This window comes from Coenobita brevimanus, chromosome 87 (genome assembly GCF_032717465.1).
Source record: "Coenobita brevimanus isolate Jiangsu-jjx chromosome 87, ASM3271746v2, whole genome shotgun sequence".
Lineage (NCBI taxonomy): Eukaryota > Metazoa > Arthropoda > Malacostraca > Decapoda > Coenobitidae > Coenobita > Coenobita brevimanus.
The window spans coordinates 20,074,823-20,096,082 of record NC_137040.1 but is presented as its reverse complement, the minus strand read 5'-3'; the positions used below and the strand labels follow the sequence as shown (position 1 = coordinate 20,096,082).

Here is a 21,260-nt window from a genome sequence, read left to right as displayed (position 1 = left end):
TGTAGAAAAGAGTAAAGTGAGTGTTGTGGAGAGAGTAGGTGACTCCCATTGTGATGTTACAATGAATGGAAAGAGACTGGAATTGGTGAGAGAGTTCAAATTCCTGGGTACAGTGATGGAAAAGAGAGGAAAATGTGCAAAAGAAGTGGAAAGTAGAGCGACACAGGGAAGGAAAGTAGCTGGTGCTATGAAGGTCTTGACAGAAACAGAGGCTTGAGTGTTGCCGCTGCACGAGGCTTACATGAAGGAGTGTTAGTTCCAACTTTATCATATGGGTGTGAGACTATGGTTTGGCATGAAAATGAAAAGTCAATAGTGAGAGCAGTGGAGCTGGGACTGCTGAGGAATATATGTGGTGTACAGTGAGTGGATAGGATGCGAAATTATGTGGTTCATGAAAGATGTGGAGTGAGGAAGTCTGTGGACACCAGAATCAGAGAGAATGTACTGAGATGGTATGGTATGTTGATGTGGAGAGAGTGGATAACAATAGATTGGAGAAAAAGGTATATCTGAGTGAATTTGAAGGAGGGAGGAGGTGAGGTGGGCCAAGGAGAAGGTAGAGGGATATGGTGGATGAGTGTGTGAGGAAGAGAGTTATGGAAGTCAGTGAGGCTAGGGGACTTACAAGAGATTGATCTGGCTGGATGAATGTCGTGAGAAGTAGTGCACGACCAGGGATTTGGCACCTCTTCTTAATACTATAGCATCTTGATTGACCCTATCAGATATGTTTTTGCGAAGCTACAGAATGTGGTGAATGTTTCTGGCGTATCAGCCAAAGCATGGCCCATTGGATTGGGCAGACTTGGGCTGTCTGGATGTTGCTGTTCCTTATTCTACCCTAGGGTGGGAAAGGAGGTCTGGATGATGATGATGATGATGAAAGGTAACTAACATATCTTCATTTTGGTCATGCCAAATTCTCTATGCATGTTTTGGCACAATGTGCCATATTTGGCAGCATCTGGCAACAGTGGATACAACTCAGGAAGTCTGGAAAAACTACCATATGGTTTTAAACTAAAAAATAAATAAATATACATTATTTTTTCATTTTGTGTAACTTTACTTAATTAGCATCACTAGTTACATTACATGACCCTATGATGTCTTTTAAGTAGTTGATGTCTTTGAAATAGTATGACAGTATTTTGTAGCACATGAAACATTAATCATACAACTGGCAGACTTTACCAGAACAGAGCCTGTCCGAAGTATTCAGAAGCTGTGACATTACTCTAATTGGCAATTGTATATGAACTCCCTCACCAGTCCAGGAGTCTTTCCACTCACCCAGCATATCATATGTAGAGGATCCCTCTCACACAGCAACAGTCTCTTGACTTTTCTGCATTTACATTCAAAGATGCTCACAGACATTCACATACGGTAATCCCCGTACTATCTGGACGCCCACTTTTCGGACACCCCACTTACTGGACATTGTGGGCCTGGACCTTCGGAACCCAAAAATGGCCAAAAAAAATTAAAAATCCCCCCAAAATTCGAATTTTTTCCCACCTGTAATTTGAAATTGGCACGCGGCGCTGAACAGCTGTTTACACCACAGCCCCTTCACCCCTTCCTTCCTCCCCCCTCCCCTGTTAGGGTTCCCATTTGGTATTTTTCATTACCAAATGTGGGCCAATTTGATAATGAAAAATTCGTTTGGTAATGAATCAAATTGATGCATTACCAAACGGATTTTTCACATGTATGAGGATACACAGGATGGAGATGGTGGATTGTTTGCTCTCTCTGACTGATCTCCTAGCCTACTTAGCGTGAAAATAATCAACATGCTGTTAATTTTAAGGAGAGTGATTACATTTATTTCCACTTGTATATATAATTAGTGAAGAATAAATGCTAGCTTTACAAATTTGGTAATGAAAAGTTAAATTTGGTAATGAAAATTGAGGAGTTTGGTAATATGGCCAAGTTGCAATCTGGCAACTCTGTTTCCCCCTCACCAACAGTTACTGCCTAACATCGATGGTGAGTAGATGCTTATCGCAATGGAAGCCACATGTGCTCGTTTTTTGTGAATAAACAATGAATAAACTGCAATACCTTGCTACTGGACCACACAGGAATTTACAGGGTTGTGCAGCGTTAAGAAATTAGAATTTAGATATTAAAGGATTAACTGTGGAGTGCAAACTGGCGGTTGAAACTGGTGTGGTGCAATTAACAGAATGTGCAGTGTTAAACAATTATAACTCACAGTGCAAAGAATTACTGTAAGTGTAGCACAACACTGGATTACTGTACGCGCTTCAAGAGCATTTTCACCACTGCCAAAGCCGTAGAGAAGGTGGCCACAGACGTGCTGTAAGTACCCTGGCTGAGGTACAGTCACTTCTAATTCCTCATTATTTGGTTCCGTTTCATTTATTTCATGCTTTATGTCCATTATTGGTGTGAACAGGGTCTTAAATAGGTGCTATGCATGTCTGGTAGGGAGTTATTTAGGTGGTTTTCAAAGTTAGGCTGGGCTAGGGTCCTTAAGTACCAGTCCAGGAGGCTGGGGTCCACTATCCGGATGGGAGCACTTTCCAGACATGCCTTTGGCTCTATTACGTCGGATAGTGGAGGGATTACTGTATTCCTTCACTACACTCTTTTCATCTTAACTTGGCCAAAATATACCGTCTCCCTGTTTTGGATGCTGAGTTGAAATAAGAGGTTAACTCTAATATATAGTGCTACTCATGGAGAATTACTGTAGAAGATATATAGAGCCAAGGCATTAGCTTTGTGAAAGAAGCTGCATAAGGACAAAATCTTGGCCAAGTCAAAATGATATAGGAATAATCTCTGAAGCTCCTGTTGACTATAAGCAAGCATCCATATTTTTAAGCCACAGTCTATTAAAGTTATCCCATTTCCAGGCAATGCAGATGAGAAAAAGAAACGTCCATTATGCAAATATGGATCTCTGTGTTATCGCAGAAACCCACGGCACTTACAGGAATTTTACCACCCTCACCTTGAAAATGCAGCCACCTCAAGCACTTCAGGTACATTGGTGTGTGTGTGTGTGTGTGTGTGTGTGTGTGTGTGTGTGTGTGTGTGTGTGTGTGTGTGTACCTAGTTGTATTTATCTAGTTATCACATATAGGAATTGAGATACATGCTTGGGGTCCCATCCCCATGTCTCGATCAGACTTTGCTTTACACTCACATAAGTTTTTGGACTGGAAGATTGCTTTTTCCAGGCTATTCCACAGGTCAGTGCATCAGTATGGAAAACTGTTATTTCTTGATATCTTTCAAGCAACTTGTCTTTTTCAGTTTCTTTCCATGACCTCTTGTTGCTCCCCCATCACATACAAACAGATCATTTGTGTCAATTTTGTCTACTCTCATCATGGCCATGAACGCTGAAATCATGTTGCCCCTCTCACTCCTTTCTTGTAAGGAAGGCAGACCCAGCTTGCTAGTCTTTCCTTGTACGATAGATCTGTCTGGCTAGGGACCATCTTGGTTGCTGTTCTTTGTATTCTCTCCATCTCATTTATCTATCTATCTGTCTATCTATTGCTAGACGCCTCAGTCCCGTTTGGGGTGGCCACAAACAAATCGCCTCCAAGTCGCCCTGTTACCCGCCATTTCACTGCCCTGCTCCCAACTCACACCCCCCCCTCTCATATACCTCTCCACCCCATCCCTCCATCTCATCCTCGGCCTCCCCCTCCCTCTTCCCCCCTCCACCTCACTCACATACACTCTCTTCGTCAGTCTTTCACCCTCCATCCTCTCCACATGGCCAAACCACCTCAGTGTGTTCCTCATAACGCTTCCTATCACATCCATATCCACACCACAACGCTCCTTTATATCCGCATTCGTCAGCCTGTCTCTCCATGTGACTCCACAGGCTCCTCTTAAATAACTCATTTCCACTGCTCTCACTCTTGACTTGTGTCCTTCCAACAACGTCCAAGCTTCACTTCCGTACGTTAGAGTTGGTATCACAATACTGTCATGTAGTAACTTTTTCACTTCCATGCTCACTTCCCTGTTTCTTATCACTGCTTTCAAAAAACCAGCAACCTTTCTTCCCTGCTGTACCCTTTCAAGCACTTCACCCTCCAAACCTCCATCCTTACTCATCACACTACCTAAGTACTTAAACGTACTCACATTTTCCAATTCCTCACCATCCAACCTCTCTATACATTCACTGACTTCACCTCTCTCAAAGACCATCACTTTACTCTTCCCTGCATTCACCTTTAGATTCCGTTTCTTACACACTCTCTCAAACTCATCCACCAAGCCTTGCAGCTCCCCTTCGTCTTCACTCAACAACACAGTATCATCTGCAAACAACAGTACAGGGAGTTTCCAAACACTATCCTCTCTCACCAGGGCCACTCCAACATCCACTACCCTACCTTGTACCTCTTTTATTACCCCATCCATGTACAGATTGAACAACCATGGAGACATGATACATCCCTGTTTCAAACCAACTTTCAAAGAGAAAAATTCACTTAGTTCACCATCCACATGCACTGCAGCCTTCGCACCATCGTACATACTCTTCACAGCATTCAACAACTTCCCATCTACTCCATATATTCTTAACACTTTCCACAATCCTTGTCTATCCACCCTGTCATATGCTTTCTCCAAATCCATGAAAGCTGCATACAACTTCTTTCCCTTCTCTAGAAACTTTTCCACTAAAGATCTAAGAATGAATATCTGATCTACACAACCTCTTCCCTTCCTAAAGCCTCCCTGTTCTTTTCCAACTAAATTTCTCTGTTCTTTCTCTAACTCTGTCAGTAAGTATCGTACCATACACTTTTCCTATTATACTAAGAAGACAAATGCCCCTATGATTACCACACACTTCTTTTTCCCCTTTTCCTTTGTACAAGGGAATAATTATACCTGACTTCCAATCCTCCGGGACTCTACCTTCCTCCCAGGCCAATCTGCACATCTTCCACATCCATTCCACTACTATTTATTTTTTTTTTATGTGGAGACCATACCACTGCAGCATATTCTTACCTGAGGTGGATCATAGCCACTATCAATTTTTCATCATCTCCTCATCCTATCTGTCTATCTATCTATTGCTAGACACCATAATCCCGTAAGGGGTGGCCATTTGACTTTTGAGTTATTTGTTTTACGGGAAGGGGCACTAACCCTCCACCAACCCACTTGTTGACACTTAGGGATCACGTATGGTTTGGTTATATGGTAACCACCCAGCGTTGTAAATGGTTTCTTGGTTTACAGGAAACTATTTGGCTTGGCACTCAATGTAAAGCCACCTGTAATAGAAAGAAAAGGAATTAGAAGTGACAGGAAAGATGGGAGAAATAGGACGAGAGGAGGGCAGGCACAGAAAAAAAATGATAATGACTAAGGAAGAAGTAGGCAGCACTACATCAAGTGAGTGGATGATGGTCGCCACCACCTACCACATTCTCCTCATCCATGTATTGAAATGCCACTCTTATGTGTGTCAAAAGCATGTCTCTGACAATCTTGTTAATGTGTTTTAAAGGTGACAAGTTATTCTGGACTAGAACTTCCAGGTCCTTCTCTTCCCTTGCCTTTGTGATTGGTTCATTTCCTATTGAGTAATTCAGTGATGGTCTCTTAGTACTTTTACCCATTTTCAGTATTTTGCATTTTTTAGCACTGAATTTCATATCCCATACTTGGCTCAAGTTGCAAATCCTGTCCAGATCTTCCTGCAGCATTTTGTATCAACTTAACCCATTAACTGCTCATGGTGGTTTTTTGGAAGTGTCCATGGTGCGCAGACATAGGGGTAAAAATGAAATTTCCCAAGGGCCAAATTTTGTCGTAGGAATTGAGAGAACACATGCCAGAGTATATAGTAACAAAATATTAGCTCAATATTTACCTTGGTAAAGCCATGGATGAACATTGAAGTGTCGGATTCCCTATTGGAATGTATGGTTTTCGTTTTCTTTTTCTATTTTGGTTCTGGTTTCGGTTTTAAAGGCTCAAACATGCTTGCATGGGTCGGCCTTGGTCACCATGGCACTATATTCGAAGTTCACCTGTGCAGCCAGGGCTGTATTGAGCAGTTGCACTCAGAATAGCCCAGGCGGTATAGAGCAGTTAACCAGTTAAACTCCCCTCATGATTTTTGTATTGTCTGCAAACCGGCTTGCACAACTGTTCATTCCATCCACAATATTGTTTACATAGTTCAGGAACATTACAGACCCCAGCACCGAGCCCTGTGGGACTCCACTTGTTACTTCCCTCCACACTGACATTCTGTCCTTTATTACTGTCCTTATCTGTCTGTCATGAAGTCTTTCATCCATTCCAATAGATTCCCCGTTAGTCCTCCTATGTGCTACAATTTTCACATTAGTCGCTTGTGGGGTACCTTGTCAAAGACTTTCTCCAGATCTAAGTATACACAATCCACCCAAATAGTTCTCTATCTTGTAGCACATCAATTGCCCTTGAGTGGAAGCTTAACGAGTTAGAGACACGATCTTCCATTCCTGAATGCGGACTAACTTTCAGCCAAAAGTCCCTCTCCTTCAGATATTTGATCCATCAGTCATTCAAGATCCTCATGCACAGTTTTGTTACCATGCTGGTCAGGGACTGTGGTCTATAATTCGGAGGTTCTTCCTTATTCCTTCCTTTGTAAATTTTTGCCACATTGGCCCTCATCCATTTCCAAGGCACTTTCCCTTCATCTAGAGAACAGACAGTTAGGCTGTGAATCTTATCTGCCAGTTGTTATCTGTATATCTTTAGTATCCAGTTAGAGACCCCATCGGGCCCCAGGGCCTTCCTCGCATCTTGAGTTTCCGGTAATTTATGTTCTTCGTGTACTTCCATATTTACCTGGTATATCTTTTAGCACTACATTTCTATTCCCCCCTCACAAATCACATCACATTCTTTAGTAAAGACTGATTGGAAACTTTTGCTCATTATTTCAACTTGCATTACTGCATCTTCGTAGATCTTTCCTTCGACTTTCTGCTTATCAGTTCCTTCCTTGTGTTTCAGTTTGCCATTGACAAACCCATAAAACAGTTTAGGCTCCTTCTCACATGTCAGTTATACAGTACCTCTTTCAAAATGTCTTTCTTCCTCTCCATGGATCCTTGTGTATTCATTTCTTGTTCTTTTATATTCTTCCTTTGTTCTCTTGTTACCTTTCTTTCTCCATTTGTTCCATGCCTCATCCCTTTCTCTTTTTGCTGTCATATACCATTATGTTGTTGAACCAATCCTTTTTCCAGTTCTCTCTCTCCCATGTACCCCTGGCACATATTTTTGCCCTCCTGAGTTGGAAATGGCTAGAAAGATATCCCACTTCTTTTGCGTCTCTCATGTTTCCCTGAATTTGCTCCAGTCCACTTCTTCAAGAAATTTTCTCAGTGCTTCAAAGAGTGCATTTGCAATGTACGTATCTTCCAATGCCTGTGTAGCTCATCTCTTGGCTCCTCATTCCATTCTGTCATGTGGACCACAGTCACCTCATGATCACTTTTTCCTATACGACACACGTATGTCAGAGATTCAGTTACATCAGGTGCTTTGGTTAGCAGTACTGCATATATCTAGTCATGCTGGTATGTAATCACCTTTAAATATAGTCTCTTCTTTAACCCACTGGGACATTATGTTATTTGTTGCTATATTTAACAGTACAGTATACAGTATACGAAGGGGAAGACAGGAGAAAGTAACTCTTGTGAGAAGAGTGGAGAAATTGCAAGATAGTGAGAAAATGACAGAGTATAAGAGCATAGTGGAAGAAAGACTGGGAAGGTATGAACTAGAGCAGATGGAAGGGGTGGAAGACGAATGTAAGATATTCACGGAAGAGATAGGCGCAGTGTGTGAGGCGGTTTGTGGAGTGAGGAGGAGATGCAAGGGTGTGCAAGGGACAGCATGGTGGAATGATGAGGTGAAACGAGCTGTGGAACAAAAGAAGAAGGCATATGGTGAATGGTTAGCGAGTAGAGGTAGGGGAGAAGATGAGAGAGAGAAGCGAGAGGTATATGTGAGCAGGAGAAGGGAGGTTAAGAGACTGGTGAAGGAGAGTAAAAAGAAAGTGGATGAGGAGTTTGGGAGGAATCTGAGTGTGAAATGGAGGGAGAGTAAGAAATTGTTTTGGAAGGAGGTAAAGAAAGTAAGGCAGTGTGAAAGGGAAAATAGTAGGGGAGTGAAAGATAGGAATAATAGATTGTTAGTGGAGAAGAGAGAGAAACTGAGGAGATGGAAGGAGCACTTTGAGGATTTGTTGAATGTGAAGAGTGAGAGCAGTGCGAGTATAAGTGGTTGGGGAATGGCTGGGAGAAGAAGAGATGAGAGGAGAGAGGAAGAGATCAGAAGGGTGGAAGTAGTGGAAGCGATGAAGAATATAAAGTTGGGGAAGGCCCCAGGAATTGATGGAGTGTGTGGTGAAATGCTTAGGTATGGGGGTGAGATTGTTGTGGAGTGGATATGGAAGTTGTGTAGATTGGCTTGGGAAGAGGGAAGGGTTCCAGAGGACTGGAAATCAGGTATAATTGTTTCTTTATACAAAGGAAAAGGAGAGAGAGAAGTATGTGGTAACCATAGGGGTATTTGCCTACTTAGTGTGACTGGTAAAATATATGGTAGAATACTCATTGATAGGGTTAGGCATATGACAGAGGAGCTAGTTGGAGAAGAACAAGGGGGATTTAGGAAGGGAAAAGGGTGTGTAGATCAGATATTTGTTCTAAGATGTTTAGTGGAGAAGTAACTAGAGAAGGGAAGGAAAGTGTATGCTGCCTTCATGGACTTGGAGAAAGCTTATGACAGAATAGATAGGCAAGGCATGTGGAAGGTATTAAGAATATATGGAGTGGAGGGGAAATCGTTGAGTGCTGTGAAGAGTATGTACGAGGGAGCTAGGGTTACAGTGCGAGTGGATGGTGAGCTGAGTGAGTTCTTTGATCTCAGTGTGGGACTGAAACAGGGTTGTGTGATGTCTCCATGGCTGTTTAATATATACATGGATGGCATTGTAAAGGAGGTGCAGGGTAGGGCAGTGGATGTGGGGGTGGCTCTAATGAATGAGGGTGAGATTTGGAAGCTTCCGGTATTGCTGTTTGCTGATGATACAGTACTGTTGAGTGAAGATGAATGGGAGTTGCAAGGTTTGGTGAATGAATTTGGGACAGTGTGTAGGAGGAGGAATCTGAAAGTTAATGTAAACAAAAGTAAAGTTATGGTGTTTGAGGGGAATGAAGTCACAGAGTGTGCAGTGAGGTTGGATGGTGAGGATATGGAGAATGTGAGTGCATTCAAGTACTTGGGTAGTGTGATGAGTAAGGATGTAACTTTGGGAGATGAAGTGCGTGAAAGGGTACAGCAGGGAAGGAAGGTTGTTGGTACACTGAAAGCAGTGATGATAAATAGGGAGGTGAGTATGGAAGTTAAGAAGTCACTGCATGATAGTATTGTGATCCCTACCCTGACGTATGGAAGCGAGGCATGGACCTTGCAAGAGGGGAACAAGTCAAGAGAGAGAGCAGTGGAAATGAGTTACTTGAGAGGAGCATGTGGAGTGACGTGGAGGGACAGGTTGACGAATGAAGAAGTGAAGGAACGCTGTGGGGTGGATGTGGATGTGGTTGAGAAGATTAGGAGAAATACACTGAGGTGGTTTGGACATGTGAAGAGAATGGAGAATGAAAGACTGACTAAGAGGGTGTATGTAGGTGAGGTGGAGGGAGGGAGAGGGAGAGGTAGACCGAGAATGAGGTGGAGAGATGGAGTTGAGATGTATATGAGGGAGGGGGGGGTGAGTTGGGGGGAGGATAGTCAAATGGTGGGTGACAGTGCGACTTGGAGGCGTTTTGTCTGTGGCCACCCTTTGCGGGATTAGGGCATCGGGCTATAGATAGATAGATAAATAGTAGACTGCCCCACGAATCTTCATTACCCCTGGAGTCCCACTTCTTCCAGTTCACCTTTTTACAGTTAAAGTCACCCACCAGGATTATAGTGTTGTTTTTCTCAGTCACTTTCTGTAGTTGTCTAACCATGTCTGACAACATCTGTTGGTATTTAGGCTCATTCCATGCCATTGTCTCAGGTGGGACATAGGCTACTGCGATGTCTCTCCTTCCTTTCCGTCTGGTTTCTAGTTTCATATTTATTATTTCTGCCCTACCTTCTCCCAGTTCCGTATTATCCATATTTATGCTGTTCTTCACTGCTATCATCACTCCTCCTCCCATTTTTTCTTTTTTATCTCTTCTCCATGCTTTGTATTTACCATCGCCCACTTGGATATGAATATCCTCTCTTAACTTGGTCTCCACAAAGTGCATGATATCTGGCTTATTTACCCTCAAGAAATCATTGATTTTTATCCTTGCCGAGGTTATGCCATCGACAGTCAGATAGATTATTTTCTGTTTAGAAGGGCTGATAGGAGGTTAGTGAGGGATGTTAAAGTTATAGGAAGTGAGGAGTGTGTGCAGCAGCACAAACTATTGATTTGTGATGGTGTGCTTAAAGAACGAGTGATGAAAAAGAGGATTTATGTATCTAGGAGGAAAATCTGGAAGCTGAAAAACCAAGTAGTAAGGGATGCCTCCCATAGCGAGATGAGGAGAGTGGTGGCTGAATAGGGAGCTGTAGACGGAGGCGTTAATGAACAGTACAGAGTCCTCAAGAACAGTCTCTTGAGAGTTACTGATGAAACATGCAGTTGGACAAGACGACCACCAAGATATAAAGTAACTTGGTGGTGGGATGAGGATGTAGAAGCTGCAGTTAAGGAGAAAAGAAGGCATTTCTGGGAATGGAAGAAGGGTGGTAGCAAGGAGGAATACTTGGCTGCCAAGCGTAGGGCTAGAAGAGAGGTATACAGGGCGAAGTCTGAGTCACAGAGACTTTTACTTGATAACCTAAATCATGGGGACAGGAAGAATATGATATTTAAGGTGGCAGTTCAGATGAAGAGGGATAATCGGGATATTATAGGTGAGCCGTGTGTGAAGTATGATGAAGGAAGGTAGTGGTGAACAGTGAGGATATCAAAGATGCATGGGGAGAGGATTATAGCCGGTTATTGAATGAGGAGTTTGACTGGGACAGGGAAGGTTTGGAGCCAGCAGATCCAGTGTTTGGCCCTTGGCCTTTGATTGATGCTGCTACTGTGAGTGAGGCAATAGGCAGGATGAAGGTGGGGAAGGCAGCAGGTGTGTCTGGGTTGACTGCCGAAATGTTGAAGGCCTCAGGCGATATTGGGGTGAGGTTAGTCACTGACCTGATAAATAGGATTATTTATGAGTGTGTTGTCCCAGATGATTGGTTGAAGAGTGTAATTGTAAATGTGTATAAAGGGAAGGGTGATGCCCTGGAAAGAGGAAATTATAGAGGTATAAAGCTTTTAGATCAGATAATGAAGGTAATGGAGAGAGTTTTAGAAGGTATGATTAGAGAAAGAGTTAATATTGATGAGATGCAGTTTGGGTTTATGCCAGGTAGGGGGACCGCTGATGCCATATTCATTGTTCGATGGCTTAAGGAAAAATATATTGGTAGGAGAAGGGATCTGTATTTCGTTTTTGTTGATTTGGAAATGGCCTTTGACAGAGTCCCTAGAAAGGTGGTGAAGTGGGCAATGAGAAAGCTTGGCTTGGAGGAGTGGCTGGTTAGGGTGGTTATGGCTATGTATGTGGGTGCTCGCACCCAGGTAAGAGTGAATGGAGATTTGAGTGATGAGTTTTCCGTGAATGTTGGTGTGCATCAGGGGTCAGTCTTGAGTCCCATGTTGTTTATCATGGTACTTGAAGCCCTCTCACGTGACTTCAGAAACAGACTCCCGTGGGAGATGTTGTATGCTGATGATTTGGTGTTGATTGCAGAGAACGAAAGGGAGGCAGAGGAAAGGTTTAGGAAGTGAAGAGATGGTTTGGGGCACAAGGGCTTAAGAGTAATTGCAGATAAAACAAAAGTGATGATATCTAGGGTTGGTGGCGGTACTGTCAAAAACGAGGGAGAGTAGCCATGTGCAGTTTGGCACAAGGGCATGGGAAGTAATTCCATCTTGTGTGGTGTTTGTGATAAATGGGTGCACAAGAGATGTAATGGTATCAGAGGTAGACTGTGAGATAATGCTGATTTTATGTATACGGCATGTCGGGGAGAACAGGTGGAGATTGTCAGGCATGAAAGGATTGAACTTGCTGGTGAATCTCTCGAGTGTGTGGAAGAGTTTTGATATTTGGGAGACATGTTGTGTGCTGGAGATGGGGCTGGAGCTAGCTCGGTGGCTAGGGTGAGAAGTGGTTGGAAGAAGTTCAGGGAGCTCTTGCCAATTTTGACATTGAAAGGGCTCTCACTACGTTCTAAGGGGTCTTTATGTGCAGCATGTGTTAGGAGTGTAATGCTGTATGGTAGTGAGACCTGGGGAGTAAAGGAGGAGGATATTTGACGGCTCAGACGTACAGAAATGACAGTGATTAGGTGGATGTGTTATGTGTCCCTGCGAGCACGGTCTGGGGGGGCTTGGTTTATGATGGAAGAGTTGAGAGGTAGGATGGGACTAGAGTGAATTGGTGCTGTGATGAGGAGAGGTAGATTGAGATGATTTGGACATGTGGAGAGGATGGGGGATGATAATTGGGTGAGGAAGGCGAGAAGTGTTAATATTGGGGGTGGGGTTATGAAGGGTAGACCGAGAAAGACATGGGATGAGGTCATTAAGTGTGACCTTAAGGTTAAGGGACTGAACAGGGAGGCTGCAGTGGATCATGCAGTGTGGAGAGCCGCCATTAGGTGACGAAGGCCGACGCATGCAAGCATGTTGGAGCCTTTAAAAACGAAACGATTAGCGCATGCCACTTTCAGTCTTTTTACGTTGTTTTTTATTCTGTCCCTCTTCCTTCCTCTCTCTGTCGGTACCACTTCCTCTATTTCTGATCCACAGGTCTCCAGTAGAACTCTGTTTTCTCTTCCTCCGTTCTCCGGTCATTTTTTTCCTTAGTTTCCTTAATTGGCTCTCTCTCTCTCTCTCTCTCTCTTTTTTTTTAGCACTGTTTTCCTTATTTGCCTCTCTCCTTATCCAAACATTTTTGAATCCCTTCTTGTCTCCATGTCTTGTTAATAATCTCATTTACCTTGACCTGTGACCGAAGCCTAACTTCTTGTGGCTGTGCCCCTCCCTCTTTGTATCTTCCCAGCCTTAACACTTGTTCAGCCTCTTCTTGAGCTTTGTATTCACCATCCGTAACTATTGATACTATTTCTGTAGCCCTTCTCTGTTCTTCTCTTTCCCATACAGATCTTACTGACATAGGTTTTTCATTCAATCCTGAAATTATCACATTTTTTTTCCTATCTGCTACATCCCTGACCAGAGATTCTCTGTGTTTTAGGACCTTAACCACTTCCTTCTCCATCTTTTCCTGGTTTTCCTTTCTCTGCTGTTCTAAAATCTCCTTAAACCTTATATTTTCTTCCTCTTGAATTTTCTTCCATCCCTTGTGTTCTTCTTTGATTTCCTTGATATGTTCGTCATGCATCCTAATTTTGGATTCATACTCATCAAGTTTACATTTCATCCCGTCCCTTTCCTCCTCCACCCTCCTATTTTCCCCCTGAAGCTGTTTTATTTTACTTGTGGCTGCTTCAATGCTCAGTTTGAATTCTGATACCTTTCTCTCCTGGTCAGCACCTGTGTGAGCAGACGTTTTTTAACTCGTTTTTCAGCTCCTCTATGTCCCTCTCCTGTTCTGAGATGTGTTACTGCAATTCCCTAATTACTTTTTTTTTTTTTTTTTTTTTATGCGAGGAAGAAGGAACCAAAGGCCATGAGCCCGCAGTAACAGTTCCCTCCAAGAGAAAAACAAAATACAATAGAGAGCCAAATTCAAGATCCGATCATTTTGAGATGCCTGGACACACTACGTTTGAAAGACTGGAGATCATAGGCAGCAGGAAATACAGACAGAGGGAGACAGTTCCAGAGCTGACCTGTTGCATAACTGAAAGACTGGGAGTAACGGTTAACTCTTGCATTAGAGAGTTGGACAGAAAAGGGATGAGAGTTTGCTGCCAGACGGGTGCTACGCGCCCGTCGTAGAGGTGGAGGAATGCAGGCAGACAGTTCAGAGGAGCAGTGACCATTAAAGTAGCGATAGAAAAGAGATAAAGATGCAACAGTGCGGCAAAGAGACAGAGGTTGAAGGGAGTCAGTAAGAGGAGGAGAGTTAATGAGACGAAAAGCCTTTGACTCCACCCTGTTGAGAAGAGCTGTGTGTGGGGAGCCTCCCCACACATGAGAGTTGTACTCCACACAGGGGCGGATAAAACCCTTGTATAGAGTCAACAATTGTGCAGGGGTAAAGAAAGAGCGGAGTCGGCTTAGCACACCCAATCTCTTGGAAGCAGATTTTACAAGAGATGCAATATGATCTTTCCAAGATAAGTCCCGAGTAAATGAAACCCCAAGCATGTTCAAGGATGATGCAGGATTAAGCTGAATATTATTAAACATTAGTGGGTATACCTGTGGAAGATTTTGTCGGGTTGATAGGTGTAAGAACTGAGTCTTAGATGCATTAAAGACAACCATATTATTTTTACCCTAGTCAGAGATATGAGCCAAGTCAGACATTAGGTGTGCCATAGCCTCATCCCTTGTTTGTTGAAGTAACTGTTGAGATGGGCGTTGCGGGAACCGAATGGAAAGGTGAAGGGTGGAGTCATCAGCGTATGAGTGGATAGGGTTAGATGTACAGCTTAGAAGATCATTGATGAATAAAAGGAAGAGAGTTGGTGATAGGACAGAGCCCTGAGGAACACCACTGTTGATAGATCTAGGAGAAGAACGATGGCCGTCTACAACAGCGGCTATAGAACGACCAGAAAGGAAGCTAGCGATGAAGGCACAGATAAAAGGATAGAAACCGTAGGAGGGCAGTTTGGAAATTAAAGATTTATGCCAGACTTGATCGAAAGCCTTTGAGATGTCAAGTGCAATGGCAAAGCTTTCGCCAAAGTCCCGAAAGGAGGATGACCAGGAGTCTGAAAGGTAGGTGAGAAGATCGCCAGTGGAGCGTCCCTGACGGAACCCATACTGACGATCGGAAAGAAGGTTGTGATAGGAAAGATGCCTTAAAATTTTTCTATTGAGAATTGACTCGAAAACTTTTGAAATACAGGACGTTAAAGCAATTGGACGATAGTTGGAGGGTTGGGAGTGGTCACCCTTCTTTGGGACTGGCTGAATGAGAGCAAACTTCCAGCAAGAAGGAAAGGTACAAGTTGACAGACAAAGGCGAAATAGTTTGCCTAGGCAGGGTGTAAGCACAGAAGCACAGTTCTTGAGAACAACAGGAGGGACTCCATCAGGCCCATATGCCTTGTTAGTACTGAGGCCAGTGATGGCAGAAAATACATCAACTGAAGAAGTTTTAATGTCAGCCATGAGGAAGTCAGAGGGGGGAAGTGATGGAGGAACAGCACCGGAATCGTCTAAGGTGGAATTGGAGGAGAAAGTCTGTGCGAAGAGATCTGCTTTATCAGTAGAAGAAATAGCTACAGAACCATCAGAGTAGAAAAGAGGAGGGAAGGATGATGAGGTAAAGTTGTTAGAAAGTTTTTTGGCAAGGTGCCAGAAGGAGCGGGAAGAATTCGAGTTGGAGAGTTGAGAGCATTTAGTATGGATGAAATTATTTTTAGTAGAGCGAAGGACAGACTTAGCACGATTCCGGGCAGAAACATAAAGATTATGTGATTCAGGGGTGGGTTGGCTCCGGTACCTTTTGTAGGCCTTCTCCTTGTTGCGGACAGCATTAGAACAAGCGTGATTAAACCAAGGCTTTCTTGCGTTAGTCAAAGGATATGAGAAAAGAATGTATGCTTCCATGCCCGAGAGAATAACCTCCGTAATGCGCAAGGCACACTCAGATGGCTCACGACCATGGAAGCAATAATCATTCCAGGGAAAATCAAAGATGTACTGCCTGAGGGCCTCCCAGTCCGCGGCTCCAAAATGCCACAGACGACGTTTCCCTGGAGGGTCCACAGGCCGTACCGGAGTGATAGGACAGGTTAAGGTAATAAGGTTGTGATCGGAGGAGCCCAACGGAGAGAAAAGATTAACAGAGTAAGCAGAAGGATTAGTTGTGAGGAAGAGGTCAAGTATGTTGGAGCTCTCTCCAAGGCGGTCAGGGATACGGGTAGGGTGCTGTACAAGCTGCTCTAGGTCATTAAGGATAGAAAAGATGTAGGCTTGTTCACCAGGTGGATCCGTGAAAGGAGAGGAGAGCCAAAGGTGGTGGTGAACATTGAAATCTCCAAGAATGGAGATTTCAGAGAAAGGAGAAATGGACAGAATGTGTTCCATCGTAGAAGTAAGATAGTCGAAGAATTTTTGATAGTCAGTAGAATTAGGGGATAAGTAAACAGCACAGATATATTTAGTCAGAGAATGACAGGAAAGCCGAAGCCAGAGTGTGGAGAATTCAGAAAAATCAAGTTCAGGAACACGAGAGCAAGATAAGTCGTTGCGTATGTATACACAACAGCCACCTTTGGCTTTGAAATGAGTATAGAGAAAGTAGGAGGATACAGAAAAGGGTTTGCTGTCAGTTGCCTCAGACAGCTGAGTCTCCGTTAGAAAAAGAAGGTGAGGCTTAGAGGAGGAGAGGTGATGCTCAACAGAGCGAAAGTTAGATGAAAGGCCGCGAATGTTGCAGAAATGTAGAAGAAGAGAGTCAGACAGTGGTTCCAGGCACCTCGAGTCGTCACCGGGAGAGGGGCAGATAGCGGGGGCATTTATGGTCCCCCCCCCTGGGGACTCCGAGGCTGGGTGAATTGACGCCATTTTTGGTGAATTTTGAATAGGAAGTGTAGTGTGTACTGTGCATGTAGTTTGGTGAAGATAGTTAGAGAAATTTGTACTGGAGAGCATGCTGGCCTACTCTCTGTGTAACTGAGACACTGAAAAAGTTCAGCAAAGGGGGATGGTCAGGAACTAGTCCTGAGGGCTGATGAAATGGGAGCTCCAGCACTCCCTGTCATCAGCTTTCCATCCACCTCGGAAGTACTGCCCTGCTCGACTGGTGCTACAGTCTACTCATATCTGTTTTAATTCCTGGGCATTCCTCTCAGCCATTTTCTCCACACTTGCTACACTTCTTTGGTTCAGTTTGATACTCCCCTGCTGATCATCCACTTACTTGATATAGTACTGCTCTCAGGTGTTTGCCCCTTCCTCTACTCCACCCTTCTCTCCTTCCATCCTCTTCTGTCATTCTTTCCCTCATTTGTTCCTCGTCCTCCTGCCTATGGGTGACTTTACACTCCTTCTTCTGTCTTTCTTTCTTTTTCGTTCTGCCTGTGGTTGACTCTACACTGAGTGACAAGCCAAATGGTTTCCTGTACACCAGGAAACCATTTACCACGCTGGGTGGTAACCATATAACCAAATTTTGGCGCCTGGTGGTTTCGTGGGTAATTGCGGCGCTCCAATCAGATTGAGCCAGTGAAGATTTATATCCAAAGGGTCGTTAGGGTATATTGCTCATGTAATGCCGCTCAGGGATGAGTGAAGCTGGTCACTCTCATCTTAAATGTCAGGACCAACTTCCTTAGCCTGGGGCTCCAATGCTGCTCATGGGGCAACTTAGGATTGGATGATGGATGGATGGATGGTGTCGGTCTTCATTGGTAAACCCTATGAACTCATTATCACTGGACTTAAACAATGGACTACTTCCCTCTGCTATGGTGTAGTCATCCAAAAATTTAAAATCACCTCTGTGTTTTACTCCTATTTGCCCAAATCCTCTGGCTTGTTTTCACTAAATTAAGAGGGGACGACACTCAGTTCACAGAATCACAATAAGCAGGCCTCCTTTTTGCCATTGCTGAGATCCACCTCTGACAACGTCGTGTGTGTGTGTAGTAGTAGTAGTAGTAGTAGGAGTAGTAGTAGTAGTTTTTCCCTAGGCAGTCTGGCCAAATAGCCCTGCGTCCCTAAGGAATGCCACGGTCGAAACCGGGCTTTACCACAAAACTCTCAAGAGTGTATGTTGTGTTGTTGGTGTAGGTGATTGTGTGCAATGTAGTCATCCATAATGTGCTTAATACTGTAGTATGGGGTGCTGTGTTGCATCCTGGACAGGCATCAGCAACAGTCATCCAGCCTCTTCTGATAACTCGAGAGGGTTGGATGATGCCCACATCTCAGCCTGGCCTGGTGAAAAGATGATCTGTCTTGGATTATAGTACCAGCCCTCTGTCTATGTCAGGGTTGTTGACATGCCAGGTCGATGACTTGGGGTTGAAATCACCACCCGGGATGATGCTGGGTATGTTAGTGATGTGGAGTATCTGTGGAGAGTAATTGTGTGGTACTGTGGCGGATGACTGGGGGGGAATGTATGTGGTAACGATTGGTATGTGTGATTTGTTACCAGTACATATTTTAATTGATTGTATTTCTGTTGTGGTGTCATGTGGGGGGAGAAGTGACTTTGTGTGTGCACTGGTATCTGCAAAGTTGATGGATTTGTGTACCAGGGTGATGAGTCCACCGCCACTGCCGTCAGCCCGGTCTTGTCGAATGGTGGTGAAGTTATGAAATGTTGGTGTTTTCTGTCCTCTGTGTAGTTTTGTTTCTTGTAAGATGGCAATGTATATGTTCTGTTGTTTGATGAATTGTGTGAGTTCTTGTTTTTTGGTGTTTATGCCATCTATGCTTAACTGACGGATGTTTATGTTGTGTGTGCGATGCGTGTTGGCTGCTGCAGCACGGGGGGGGGAGGTGGTGTGGGTGGAGGGGAAGGGGTAGGAGGAGGTTGTGATGGAGGTAAGGGTTGGGGTGGATTAGGATGGGTTGGAGTGGGAGGAGTTGGGGGGTTGGATGGTGTGGGAAGTATCAGTGGGTTTGGCTGTGGAGATGTGAAGGAAGTAGGAGTAGGGTTGGTGGGGGGGTTAGTGGGTGGGGGGATGGAGCATAGGGAGCAGGTCCAGGTGTTTGTTTAATGTTTTCTGGATGCAAGTGTTGTGCAGGTGTAATGGGTCCAGTTCTTGCAGGAATTGCACTGAACTGAACCCTTTGTCTCTCGACTCGACATGATAGGTTTTGAGCATGTTGGACATATGTATTTGTTGGTGGGTCCTGGATTGCTCTCAATGTCCCCGACTAGAAGAAGTCGTCGAGAAATGACTGCCAGGGAGTCGTTTCTCGGTGTTGAAAAAACGGTGTTGTTGTGTGTGTTGTGTTGGGAGATGTGGTACTTGCCCGGGCGACCAAAGACACTCCCAGGTACTTGGGCCGGGGGGGGTTTGCGTGGTTTGGCCCCCATGCTGTCCTCCTCTTCTCTTCGACAGCCTTTGGGGGATAGACCCACGATGAAGACGCCACTGCTCCAGTTCCCTTCTGTTTACCTTTGAGCGCTTCAGTCAGTGTCTAGAATTTTCCTATGTTGCTGTAGAAATAAGTGGAAGCAACGCCATTTTTGATGTTTTTGTGCGTCTCTGTAGCTGTTCTTCGTCTTCAGTGACCCCCACCATCGCCCACCACCCTTCACTTCACCACCACATCTACTGTGCGTGTCACTTATGTTTGCACTATGGAGTATTTGCCACTTAAGCACTGCAATATCATTATTTTACAGACACTGTAAAATGAATACTGTACAGGAAAACCTGAGTATAACGAGCTTCAGTAGACCGAAATTTGCTTTTATGGGACTGAAGGAGCTACTGGAATAAATTCTTATATATCAGAAAAAGGTCCAATAAAACCTGAAGCACTCTGGACTGCCTGACCACTTGAGCTATGTTCACCACAATATGGTAATAAAAGACATTTATCAATATTTAGTACAATATACTGTTTTTATATATATTGTACCATTTGGTTATTGTAGTGAATGCAAATACAGTACAGTACTGCAATGGTAGTGAAAACAGTTTAAAAACCATTGGTGCAATCTGGACTAATGTCTGATATATTAGAAAAAGTCTGGGTTAGCAGGGAGAAGTCCAGATGTTGGTTTTATTGGAATTTAGCTTTGTTTGGAATGGTTTGGGCCCCATTTAGCCTGTTATAGTGAGGTTTTACTGTAGTGTTATTTTGAGCAGTGAAAAACTAGTCAGTAATAGTAAAGCATGCTAAACTCAACAAAATATATTTATAAGTTAGTAGGGGTGTGAAAGATAAAAATGGTAGATTACTAGTGCAGAAGCGAGAAAAAGTGAGCAGATGGTGAGAACACTTTAACGGTTTGTTGAACATAGAGAATGGAAGTAATGCGAGTATAAGTGGCTGGGGAATGGCTGGGAGAAGGAGGGAGGTGAGAAGACAGAAAGAAATCAGTAGGATAGAAATTGTGGAAGCAGTGAAGAAAGTCAAATTGGGGAAAGCCCCAGGAATTGATAGTGTGTGTGGTGAAATGCTGAAGCATGGGGGAGAGATAGTAGTAGGATGGATGTGGAAGATGTGCAGATTGGCCTGGGAGGCAGGTAGAGTCCCGGAGGATTGGAAGTCAGGTATAATTATTCCCTTTTATAAAGGAAAAGGGGAAAAAGAAGTGTGTGGTAGTCATAGGGGCATTTGTCTTCTTAGTGTAATGGGAAAAGTGTTTGGTAGGATACTTATTGACAGAGTTAGGGAAATAACAGAGGAATTAGTTGGAGAAGAACAGGGAGGCTTTAGGAAGGGAAGAGGTTGTGTAGATCAGATATTCATTCTTAGATCTTTAGTGGAAAAGTTTCTAGAGAAGGGAAAAAAGTTGTATATGTCCTTCATGGATTTGGAGAAAGCATATGACAGGGTGGATAGACAAGGATTGTGGAAAGTATTAAGAATATATGGAGTAGATGGGAAGTTGTTGAATGCTGTGAAGAGTATGTATGATGGTGTTAAGGCTGCAGAACTTGTGGATGGTGAACTGAGTTAATTATTCTCTATGAAGGTTGGGTTGAAACGGATGTGTCATGTCTCCATAGTTGTTCAATCTGTACATGGATGGGGTAATAAAAGAGATACAAGGAGGGCAGTGGATGTTGGAGTGGCCCTAGTGAGAGAGGGTGATGTTTGGAAACTCCCTGTACCATTGTTTGCAGATGAGTTGTTAAGTGAAGACGAAGGGGAGCTGCAAGGCTTGGTGGATGAGTTTAGGAGAGTGTGTAAGAAACGGAATCTAAAGGTGAATGTAAGGAAGAGTAAAGTGATGGTCTTTGAGAGAGATGAAGTCAGTGTGTGTACAGTG

At 43.8% G+C, this 21,260-nt stretch overlaps 1 protein-coding gene across 1 annotated transcript in view; it reads left to right on the top strand.

Moving 5' to 3' along the window:
• The window catches only part of LOC145411024 (uncharacterized), a 204,828-nt gene that overhangs the window by 169,838 nt on the left and 13,730 nt on the right, over nucleotides 1-21,260 (top strand). Inside the window, exon 3 of the mRNA XM_080281086.1 lies at nucleotides 2,898-3,026. Coding sequence (XP_080137212.1) covers nucleotides 2,898-3,026 — 129 coding nt within the window. The remainder of the gene's footprint in view (nucleotides 1-2,897; nucleotides 3,027-21,260) is intronic.